Below are 12,152 nucleotides of genomic sequence, written 5' to 3'. Positions count from 1 at the left end.
CAGAGGGAGTGGGAACACCTGTTGGATTAGTGTTCGACATCTTCATTGCCTATGACCCTATCATAATTTCCCGCTCTGGTTATATTCACAGCAAACACAGAGCATGATAAATGGAGCATACAGAATAAATCACTCAACACTGATAAAAATAAATGAACCCAGAGCACATACAGGTTACATTCACCTTCACACAGCTTACAGTTAAACAGCTACCCAGAGGAATAACATGGACTTGTACATGATCATAAGAGTTGAAATGGAAATGTTTTGTCATCTTAAAAAGAAAAAAATGAATGGCTGGATATCGTTCCCCTCCCCCCAATATTAAAGAATAAATATATATTAAATCAGTTCTTAGTCAAAAGGAGAGGAATAGAAAATTATATCTCTTTAGCACACATTCTGATGGTTAATCTCAGTGCCAGCTCCAGGATGTCATTCCCCCATAATATTAATGAATAAATATGTTTTAAATTGGTTCTTAGCCAAAAGGGGGGAAATGGAAAAGTAAAATAAAAAATGCCTCACACACATTTAAAGCACCCCTTGAAGAATCCTGGGAACTGTAGTTTGTTAAGGGTATTGTGAATTGTTGCTCTATGAGGTGAAAACTACAGTTCCCAGGATTATTTGGGGGAAGCAATGTGTGTTAAATGTATAGTGTGTATGCAGACTTTATTTCTATGGTTAAGCCCATGCAGAGCTCCAGGAGTTTGAAGCTGTTGGCCATGGTCCCCTTGACCTGGAAGGGGAAGAGGCTATAAAGTGAGAATTCCCTCACACTACCCAACTGTGATGTGTATCCTTTGCAAAGTGAAAATGGTGACTTTGTAGAGCAGCCATTTCCAACCTAGTGCCAAAACAGGCACCATGTTTGGTAAGGCTGCTTTGGAGACAGCAGTGGGCCCTTTGACAGTCTTGGATTCTTGCCAAATGCCTGATTTTGCCATGCCCTGGAGCTGGCCCTGGTACATCTATATCTGGACACAGACAGCAAGATCTCCTTGGGAACACCAGGTTCAAAGTCCTATCCATTGTCAAGCGATATTTGCTCTAGACCAGGGATTCCCAAACTGTGGTCCGCAAGCTTTGTGCAGATGATCCGTGCCATACCTGTGAATTTGTGGTTAAAGCCACAGACATGGCACATCCATTGTATTAAATATTCATGTTGACTTCTAATAATATTTTTATTGCTTCCATTATTTCTTATGTTGCATTTTATTGTATTACAATTTGAATTCTACAATGTTGCATCTACATTGTAATAGAATACAATTAAAAATCATACAGCATCTATCAGCACAGTGCATTACAATTGCTACAACACGCAGAAAAATCACTAAGCGGTCCAGCAAGACCCTCAGCAATTTTCAAGTGGTCCGTGGGGATAATAGTTTGGGAACCACTGCTCTAGAGAAGGTATAACAGGAATAATAAGAGGCACTGCAGCTTTGCATCGCAACCCCCTCCCCCGCATCTTTCTTTCGATTCCCTGTGACCGTTCTCTCCCCTCTCCCCCGTCCCCCACGTGTAACTTTAGACTTGCAGGCAGTTCCAAGTTTACTGTTTGATCCCCTTTTGGTCTCCCACGGGGAGGAAATGACAGCTGTCGGGAAATTTAGGACTTTAAGGTAGCCGTGACTGTCACCTGCGTGCCTCCCGTAAAAGTTAACAGCGAAGGAGTTCATTGTTTTTCTAATGCAGGTCTGATTTCCTTTGATTTTATCTGACATGTTCAAGGCTTTTACATGAAACGAAGTGCTGGATTAGGGGATATTTTAAGTAGATCTTTGCTGCAATCTGAGAGGATTTTTTTTAAAAAAAATATGAAAGTTTTGACTCCAACTCCAACCCAAATCCACCTCAGTTCCATCTGTCACCTGAATGGACTACATTTTAGGACTATTGCAAGTGTCTCAGTCTCAGCTGAGCCCCCACTCCAATAGGGGAAATATGGAAGGTGCTAGCCTTTACAGCGCATTTTAAAATATTTTATAACAAAACAACAAAAGCAAGTTTAAATTTTGAGTGGATATCCTGCTGCCCGCTCACATCTACACTAAAATCCCGGATGTTTTCTATGAGCATTTACGTCCAAGAAGAGAGGGAAAATCGCTAGGAAAAAAACAGGAAGTTCTATATCCAAATATTAAATTGTTCCTCTACCTTTTCTATGTCTATGCGGCTCCCCCCCTTCTGAAAAGTCTGCTCTTTGCGGTGACAGAAGACTATATTCCGCTGAGCCTGACGGAAGTTGTAGTGTAGTTACTCTTTCAGGTCCGAAGTGAGGAAAGAACGTGTCCTTTCTGGACTACAAATCCCATAAAGCACAAGAGTATGAAATGAAAGCATATCACGTGTTGTACAAAATGGCGTCCTTGTATGTCAGAGAGCGGAGTTTGATGGGTGACAGGAGCTTGTGAAGCGGCCGGCGTTGTGTTGTCATGCAGAAGATCAAGTCTCTGATGACCCGACAGGTAGTGAGGAGAGGCCTAAATTGCTAGGGTGATGATAAAGGTGCAGCGTGAAATGGTCCATGCAGAAAAGAGGAGGCACTACAAGGGGCGGGTTGGGAGGATTCCAGCGTTGGGGGTGCCTTTCTGTGGTCTTTGAGATTGTAGGGCAAGGCCAGAATTCCCATTACTAAAAGCTAGCCGCCTCGGAAGGTTTTGAACGAGGGCGGCGTTTGGGTGGGATGAATTTGCCGAAGAGTTGCTATATTAATCTGTCGCGTAAAGACAGAGAAAACCTAACAGTACGCGCATCACGATTTTACACCTGTACTCTGGAGGAAATCTTGTGTTCAGTGAGACTTGCTCCTTGTAAATGAGCATAAAATGGCAGCTTCAGTGGCTTGTTGTGAATTTTCCTAGGGAAAGACCTACTCTTTTAGGAGCGGGGGGAGGGGGAAGGAAGGAAGGAATTCAGAATCATAAAAGAAAAATGTTCTGAGTTGTTGGCATAAGGCAGGCTTTCTTAGAATTTAAGAGGGCAGGGGATGCCTTGAGTCCTCTCTTTTCCATTAAGAATGAACAGGGATGGGAACTTGTTAAATGTTTCTTTGGCCTTTAAAGCCCATTCAAAGCAACCCCCCCCCAATAATCCTGGGAACTGTAATTTGTTAAGGGTGCTGGGAATTGTGGCTCTATGAGGGGTGTTGTTTAGTGTAGCATAGAGTAAGAACAGAGATTTCTGCTTTGATTTTCTCTAAGAGAGAAAATGGCCTAAGCTTTATTTGTAAGAGGGAGGTGTTGCATATCCCCTTCCTGTTGTCCCATGGTATTTTGATGCACACATAAAATAAAAATATTTTTGTAACTGAAATGCTTTTATAGTCTGATGCTATTAATCCTTAATCTCATATTTGGATATCCTCTTTATGTAAAATTATGCTGGACTGGATAGCACTATCCCTCTTATAGGGAAGGAATCAAGTTTTTGTACTTTTTCATATGGCAACAGGGAGTAATTTGAAGATCTCTGTAAAACTCAGGTTTCCAGAATGTGAGGTAGGTTTTTCTGTGGATGCACAGCAAATGTTAGAGAACTATTCTTCCTACTCTTCCCAGTACATGCTTTGTGTGTGTTGACTGGGCTACACTGATCAGCCTGAACAATGTAATGCAGACTGGTGTGGGCCTCTTCACTTATATTGCAGGCTATCCTTATGGATTGGTGGGAAAATTCTGCATTCCCCCTCCCCCAAGTTTTCTTCTCCCCTCCCTCAAGATCATTGCTAGGGAATCTGAAATGATGCCATGGAACCACTTGGCTTATATTTTCTATCCCTTTGTTGATCTGATCTCTTATCAGCTGATTTGTCTTGCCTTAATTGTACTTAGGAAGTCTCAAATTTAGTTTTGGATGTGAATAAAAGTTTGCTATGGCAAAGTCTAGGAGCTCCTTCTCCAAAGGGTTTGCACCTATCCATTATTTTTGGATATAAACAGTTACATACATAAAAACAGTTTAAAAAATTGCATACATAAAAACGATATTAAAAAATTCAATTATATATTAAAAAAAACTGTTTAAAATAATAACGGCACATACATAGAATCAATTCAAATCCAGTGCAGATACCAATTCTGTGTTGAAGGTCTCTAGACTATGGTCTGAAGGCATATAAGGCCAGCTCCCTACTGAAGCTAAGCAGGGTCAGGTCTGGTCAGTGCCTGGACGAGAGACTGCCTGGGAACCATATGTAAGCCGTGTTGGGTTTCTATCATGAAAAGAAAGGTGGGATATAAATGTAAATAATAACAATAATAGTATTTAAAAGGCTTGTTGAAAAAGGAATGTCTTTAGCAGGCACTGAAAAGACAATAGAGAAGGCACCTGAATGTTATATAATAGGAGGTAGTTTTAAAGAGTAAGTGCCGTCAGGGCCCAATTCTGATGCTGTGCAGAATGGACGTCCTAATAAGATGGCATCTGCAGGATGCCCTTTTCTGCAGAACACAGTGATTGGTTGGGTATGTAGGAGATGAGATAATCTTTAGGTATCCTGATCCCAAGCTGTATAGGGCTTTGTACCCTAATACCAGCACATTGAACCTTGCCTAGCAGCTAATTGGCACCCACTTTTATTTAGGCAGCATTTAATCTTTGTGAATCTTGTTATACCATTAATTTTCTGATTAATGCAACAGTGTCCATTGTGTTTTCATCTAACTTTTAAGTGTGTTATTGTTAGGAGAGATGACCTGGTACCATACATAGTGGTCATTTGTCAGAAAACTTCAGTTCTTTTACTACATTGTGCTAGTAAATTGACCTTTTTCAACCTGATGTCCTCCATATATTTGGACTCTAGCTCCCATCAGCTCTGAGCAACCATGGCTGTGCTGGCTGGGGCTGATGAGAGTTATGGTCCAAAATATTTGGAGGGCACCAGGTTGTCAATGGCTCTAATAAATATCTGACACAGGTTATTCTCCAAACTTACTCACAGGGATGCATGCATGTACTGCCTTCAAGTCGATTCCGACTTATGGTGACCCTATGAATAGGGTTTTCATGGTAAGCGGTATCCAGAGGGGGTTTACCATTGCCTTCCTCTGAGGCTGAGAGGCAGTGACTGGCGCAAGGTCACCCAGTGAGTTTCATGGCTGTGGGGATTCGAACCCTGGTCTACCAGGTCATAGTCCAGCACCTTAACCACTACGCCACACTGGCTCTCTACTCACAGGGATAGTTGGAAGTATATCTACAACTGGTTCACAAATGTGTTTGTCTAATGCAGATTGGATAGAACTGTCTTGTGCTTAGTCTTGCATGAGAGTAACTTAACTGTGGAGAATGCAGACTGTATTACCTACAATGTCTTTTCCCCCCTTTAAGGGTCTGAAAAGTCCTCAGGAGAATATTCATGATCTGAGCCCCCTTGAGAACTTCCGAATTCCAAGCAAGGTATGATGAAATATATCCTACTAGGTACTGTGATTGTGAAGTACATTTTATTAGCTGTTGTGTGTTGTTGTTTCTGTCATCTTACACTCTTTTGTACTTGCACTTTGAGTAAGCAACAATCACATTTATGATTTGCAACTGGTTGCCTCAGGGCAGAATCTGACCAGTGGAATAATGCTAGCTGGCCTAGTATGCTTTGTGAGTCCTGGTTGTGTCTCTTTAAAGTAAGTTGATGATAGCGGCTTTTGCATCTTTTCTGGTCAGTTTCATGCTTCTGGGCTAACATGAAGTATTAGCAGGTGTCTGTGTAGTTGTTGAGCCCCCTGTGTCTTCCCTAACACATGTCCTTCTGCTCCCATGCATATTCTCCATTGTCTATATTAATTTGGCCCTACCTTTGGTGGGTTGTGTAAACAAGGGAAAAAGGTTTCCCCAGTAACTTAAAAGGATGCATTTTTAGTCACAGGTAGCCTCTCTGAACTTTATCTGCTCTTTGCAACGTCCTGTTTCATCCCCTGTATTTATTTTTTCTTAAAGAAACCATATTTTAGCAGACGATCCAGCGCATGCTGTCATTTTGTGGTTCTCTTGGGCTCCGTTTGTCTCACTGAGTTGAGGGGCAGTGAGCTGTTCTTGAGGTTGTTGGTTAAATTGAGGACATTATACTGTCGTGGTGTTTTTTTAATTATGAGCTGCCTCAAGGCTTGCAGCAAAGACTGTACATTTGGTGAATGGATAAACCTTCTGTGGCCATTTGCACAAAGGAGGAAGAACAAGAGAAAATGTTTCTTCTCAAATGCATGCCCCCCTCCCCAGTTCTGAGGTTCTTCTCCCAGTCTCTCCCCCCCACTCCCTTTGGGAGATGACAGTGGATAGGACTTTCTTTGTTGTGGTACCCAATAGGGTGACTTTCCTGCCATTGAGTTTGATGTTTTTTAAGCATCAGTGAAGATGTTTGTATTTGCTCAGACTCTTTAGAGTTCCATATTTGAGATCTTTTGATTCTGTGTTATGCTGAAGCTGCTTTAGTGCTGCTAGTTTCTTAACCGTTTGATGCTTATTTTTATTCTTATGTGAGTTGCGTAGAAAGACCTTGGACTATAAAGTGAGGTACGAGTCTGTGCCTTCGGTATAAATAAATCCCTGCTTCTATTTTTGCTTGCCTTTGGTGAGAGGGACAGAGGCTTGTTCTGTGCCTTGTTCTATGGTTCCCTGTTCAAGATGTATACATACATTAGTGACCATACAAGTGGGATCTGCAACAAAGTGTTGCTGTGTGGAGTGCTTCTGTTCAGTGTTCTAGCCAGCCATGCCCAGTTCTAGAACATAATCTATTTCCCCTCCTCACTGGCTTTCCACCCTTCCTACAACAGACACACAGCATACTCAGTGGTCCTTGACCCCCTCCCCCCCCCTTTGGCCTTATATATTCCCTCCTTCCCCCTTTAAAGTTTTTTTTTCTGTCAAAGGGATTCTTCCAAGCATATTGATTCCTCTTTTTAATTCTGTGTGGATCCTGTTTTGGCTACAGTCCTGTTGGCACTTACTACCTGTGCTGGCCTTGAGAAGAACAATATGTGACTTCATTTATTTATATCCTGCCCTTCCCCTCACTAGGAGCCCTGGGTGGCAAGTAGGAGTTCTTTGGACGTCTTTGTGTCTCTAGTTATTTTCTTTTATGTCAGAGAATCCTCATGCCTGCCTGTGCGTGCATGAATACTTGAGTGACTGTGAGCAGGAAGGGTTCTGGTTCAGTGGCAAAGCGCATCTTATGTATATTTAAGGTCTCATGTACAATCTCCAGTGTGTAGGGCTGCAAGAGATATCTCTGTCTGAATTCTTGCAAAGCTGCTGTGAATCTTAATGAACAGTACTGTGCAAGTTGAACCACTGACCTGGATGGGTATAATTTCTAAGAAGCTTGGGGCCTTTGATCCGTTTAAAATGGACATTCTGATACTCATTCCACTCTTTCCTGAAATCAACAGGAGTTTATCAGATCATGTAGAATTTCTGAATCACGGCAACTTGGTCTTTGCTGCCTTCAGTTTTCATCTGGTGTAACAATACAGTATTTTACCGGCTCTTCAGCTGAAAAAGACTTCCAGAGCATCTTGGAACAATCAATAAGAACATAGTTCCTGCCCACAGGCTTAGTATCTAAAATACATGACACAAAAGGGAAAAAAGATTGGAGGGAGGAGGGTAAAACAGCAAACTCAAAGTTCTTATAAGTGTTTTTTTCTAGCAGGAAGGGGTAAAGCAAGCTCCCTGCAAGCATTCCTTCAGTTGCTGATGGACAGGGCTGGGTTGGCCTCCCTCTTGTCATGATCTTTTGTTTTCTATTCATATCTTTTGGTGTACAGATATGATAAAACCTGATATAGTTCATGACAGCACATTAAAATGTCATCAAACGGAGGATTTCAAGGCAAGAAATGAGTTAAATCCTCTTTGAACTGTAGTAATTTGGAACAGTTGCCAGAAAAGATAGAACCGTACAGCAAATAGGCAAATATTCTGAGAAAGCCGAAAGGCAAGGCTTGTATTGTCTTGAGACTTCAAGTATAAACAAATCTTGTTCTTTTTGACTATGCTGCTTTGAGCAGGGGCAGGCAGATTTCAGGCTTGCTTCAGATTTCAGATTTGCTTTTTTTTAACACTAGAACCTCAAGATCCAACCAGAGCCAGTTGCAAAGTAGTGGCAAAAAAGGGGACAACATACTCTTAAGCCACATCCACCCCAGTCATTTAAAGCACTATCATTACACTTTAAACAGTCATGGCTTCCTCCAAAGCATCTTGGGAATTGTAGTTTGTTAAGGGTGCTCAGTGTTGTTAGAAGGCCTTTTTCCCCTCACAGAATGACAGCTCTTGGAGCAGGTTAACCATCAAGCTCTCTTCCCAGGGAGCTCTGGAAATTGTAGCCAGGTGAGCGGAAGCAGGGTCTCTTCTCAGCACCTGTAACAAGCTGTAGTTCCTACAGCTTGGGGGAAGTCAGTGGTATAATACTGCTTCAAATGTACAGATTATTATTTATGCAGCAAACAAGCCATAAAACAATAAAAATATTATCTTAAAAACAATTTAATAATTATATAGGCTGTTTTATGTGTTCTTGATTATACTGTTATAAAGGGCCCTGGGCCCTTGTGGTGAAAGGTGGGTAAGAAATCTGATTAATTCATCAGTCAATCAGTCAAGGGACAGGGTGGTATGCTTCTGAATACTATGTGCTGGAAACTGCAGGAGAAAGAGCAGGTCCTGCTGGCTTCCTTCAGGCATCTGGTTGGCCACTGTGAAGAGCATGCTGGAGTAGATGGGCCAATGGCCTGATCCAGCAGGCTCTTCTTATATTCTTATGGTTTAACCCATGGTTTGATGTTGGCTTATTTAGTAACTATCCATTCTCTGTTTTAAACCAGGATTTGTGGTTCATATCTAACACTAAGCCAGTATTCTTTAAAACTGAAAGTAAACTCAGTGAAAGTTCTCCTCCCAGCTGCATGGGAGGAGGCGAGAGTATGAGCCCAATGCCTCAAGGCACTTTGAGAAGCCTACAGTAGAGAGGAGATCCTGTCTTATTTGCATTTCCATTTTTCCTCTGGGACCATAAGAACAGCAGTCCACTGGTGGCAGGAATGTGAAGATTCCCATTTTATGAACCAGTATCTTTGGCCCTTCAGATGTTGCTGGACTAGAACTCGCATCACTCCTGACCGTTTGAGGAGAAGGGCCATAGCTCAGTGGTAGAACATCTGCTTTGTATGCAGAAGATCCCATGTTCAATCCCTGGCGTTCCAAGGGAGTGATCCCTGTCTGAAATCCTGGAGAGTTGCTACCACTCAGTGTAGACAGTACTGAACTAGATCAAGGATAGCCAACCTTTTTGGACTAGAGGGCACATTTCAGATTTTGAGAGAGTGCTGGGTTACAAGCACTCTCACCAGTCCCAAGATGGCTGCCATGGGGGGGGTGGCATGACACAAAAGTAGAGAGTAGTCATGCTGTAGCTTTTCCTATAATTATATTTCCATGCTAGAAAAGCCTTGACCTCTTGAATTTCTGCCTGCCATATAGCTGTTAAAGGCACAAGAAGTCTGTTTTTCCTCAATGTCAACCCTAAACCAAAGCCTAGGCTGCCATCCTGTATTCACTTGCCCTTGCCTGGAAGTAGGCCAATTGAACACAAAGAGACTTACTTCTGAGTAGACATATAGTACTGCAAGTTAACTATATAGTGAATTCTTAATGAGTCACTGGTCTTTAATTCCTTCAAAGCAGAAAACATGCCTAAGCCTGCTTGCCAAGTTGTCACATTTGCCTTTTGGGGGGAGAGGGATTCTTTAACATTTACCCACGCTTACTGTGTCACAGTATTTTCAGAACATAACTTCTAGGCTCTACCTGATCTCTGACAAACCCAGCACAGGAAAGATTTATCCTGGTTGCTAGGGAAAAAGGAAGGGTAAACTGTGGAGATTCCAAGAACTAGAAAAAAAGACAGAAGAAGGAAAAGTGCACTAAAAAGGGAGGGGAGAACAGCAGCTTTATAGGACTCCAGGGATTCCTATTGCATTGTGTCCAAAACTCACTTATCAGTCACAACTCTTACTTGATTCATTGGCTTATAACATTGACAGGCAGGAGCAGCCAGGCTAGCTTGTTTCACCTAAATTGCTTAGAAGGGTACCTGCACATTTTGCTCCACAACTGTCTTTCTAGGAGAGTGAGAGACTTCCTTTTTTGTTTTTAAATGAAATCTCTGAATCTGGGCTACCGGCTGGGGCATCACTGCAGGCTTTCATGGACTCCAAGGCACCCATGGGCAACGGGTTGGCGGCTCCTGAGCTAAATGGACCGATGGTCTGGCTATGTATGAGGCAACTTCCTATGTTCTATGTACCATTGGCCATGGTGGCTGGATCTGATGGGAGTTAGAGCCCAACAACATTTGGGAGGGCCACAGGTTCTCCACTCTATCAGCAGAAGGTAGCCCCTCCAGCTCCTTGAATGTACATGGGAATATGTTCTTTCCCCATTAAAATGTCAGGCCACAATGTCCTTAACTTGTGAGGTTTATGTTGACTGATTTAGTATAGGAAGCATAATGCTTGTTATCATCCAGTTGCGCAAGAAAGCTACTTAGGCGTTGAGTAACTCATACATGTTCCAAGGATGGCAGGAAGCAGACTGAAGAAGTTGCTTGGCTAAGCCATCTGAAGCCACAGCTTAGTGTTTCTTCATATTAGTAGGAATGTGGTTGGAGTTGTTGGTCTACATTAGTCACCCATTTGTGTGTGCTTTGTTTAAAGAGGATGAGACATGCTGAGGGGAAAAAAAACCCTCTCGGGGTTAACTGGCTCTAAAGCCAACTTCTTTCTTTCTTTCTCTTTCTTTCTGGTTTGTTTTGGATCTCAGCGTTTCATAACTTCCATCACTCATAACTTTCATTTCAAAATACTGTCTTGATCACCGCTGGCTGATCTATTTTCCCCATGTACCTTTTTTCTTTTCTTTTTTGGATGGTGGTGGTGGTTTATTGCTTTTTATGCTATAGGTTTTTATGCTATTACTTTTGTAATTAAAAGTGATAATGCTGCTTTGGAAGAAAATACACGCAACCGAAATTGATAGGGAAATGTATCAACTGTCTGTAGGCTCTCTCTTTGGGAGACTTGGAAACAGAAGCGGATATGCTTGACAAATAATCTTTGCCTGTAAAAGGCATTTTGAGGTCACAGGTTTTTTTTTAATTCAGAAAACTGTAACTCTTTCGGCCGTTCCCGACAATGTCATCCTGGGCAGAATGTGCAGACAAAGCTAATCCACCTAGATTATGTCACACTAGCAAACAAGTGTTCTTGTCTGTAAATCATTGTTTCCCAGCAATGGGACTGCTAATTGTAGTTGATGGCAAAAAGCTTCAGCTATTGCTTCAGCAAGCACATTTGTGTGTGTGGGTTGAATGAGTGTTGTGGTTATGTGGGCATCAGTTGGTTAGTATCCATGATATTGCATGGCTTGAACATATTCTGGCTTTGTCATGGTTGATTGCCTGCCAATTTGTTTCTTTTTTCTTTTTTGCTGTATTTCCCCTCCCCCCTCACTTTTTTTTAAATTTGGAAGGCTGCTTGTGTACCTTTGGCAGAGTGCATTTTTCCTACAACTAAAAATGTGAGTTCATGGCTAAACTAGTTTTTAATTTGGGTGCCCCAGATTCACTGAGTTGGACCACACTGAGTTCTGTAGATCTGTGAAGCCCATAGAATTCTCTGCAGAGAAAGCCTTTTTGAAAGTAGAATTGTCAACAACTTCTCAGAGGTGCCCCAGAGTTCTGGAATTTGAACCCATATGAAGTAACACCGACCCCTCTCTCCAAGATTTTTAAATAGGCTTTAAAAAACACCCACATTTTCACTCTTTTAATGGCTAGTTTTTGAGGTGCTCTGATCTTAGTAGGACCTTGTAATGCTGGGCATTTTTTTAACCTTGTTCTGGTTTTAATTATATTCTGTGTCTTAAATTGTTATGGTATGTTTTTATGGGGTTTTAGAATTGTATTGTGATTATACTTGTGATGGAAGTGGCATAAACTCTTTTGTAAAGCTATGAACCAGGAGAAAGAAAGCATCACCCCAAGGGAAGGAGAGGCTGCTGCTGCTGCTGCTGCGGGACCACCACCTCCACCACCCTTCCCAGAGGGACTTCTGCCTGGCAGGACCAGGCCCCAGGTA

General features: G+C 42.1%; 2 protein-coding genes across 3 annotated transcripts in view; one reads left to right on the top strand and one right to left on the bottom strand.

The window, feature by feature from the left end:
- Positions 1 to 2,218, bottom strand: part of HEPACAM2 (HEPACAM family member 2) — a 45,641-nt gene extending 43,423 nt beyond the window's left edge. The window contains 1 exon segment of the mRNA XM_061586631.1: positions 2,170 to 2,218. The gene's annotated coding sequence lies outside the window, so the exon portion shown is untranslated.
- Positions 2,219 to 2,260: 42 nt separating this feature from the next.
- VPS50 (VPS50 subunit of EARP/GARPII complex) overlaps positions 2,261 to 12,152 on the top strand; it is a 137,384-nt gene continuing 127,492 nt past the window's right edge. The window contains exons 1-2 of one of the 2 annotated variants that reach the window (XM_061586630.1): positions 2,261 to 2,480; positions 5,347 to 5,415. In XM_061586630.1, coding sequence (XP_061442614.1) covers positions 2,448 to 2,480; positions 5,347 to 5,415 — 102 coding nt within the window. In that variant the 5' untranslated portion in view covers positions 2,261 to 2,447. The remainder of the gene's footprint in view (positions 2,481 to 5,346; positions 5,416 to 12,152) is intronic. The other variant, XM_061586629.1, reaches the window with a different exon arrangement.

Source organism: Rhineura floridana, chromosome 10, assembly GCF_030035675.1.
Source record: "Rhineura floridana isolate rRhiFlo1 chromosome 10, rRhiFlo1.hap2, whole genome shotgun sequence".
NCBI classification, from domain to species: Eukaryota; Metazoa; Chordata; class Lepidosauria; order Squamata; family Rhineuridae; genus Rhineura; species Rhineura floridana.
The sequence above is the reverse complement of the archived record's forward strand: the minus strand, read 5'-3'. Positions and strand labels throughout refer to the sequence as shown.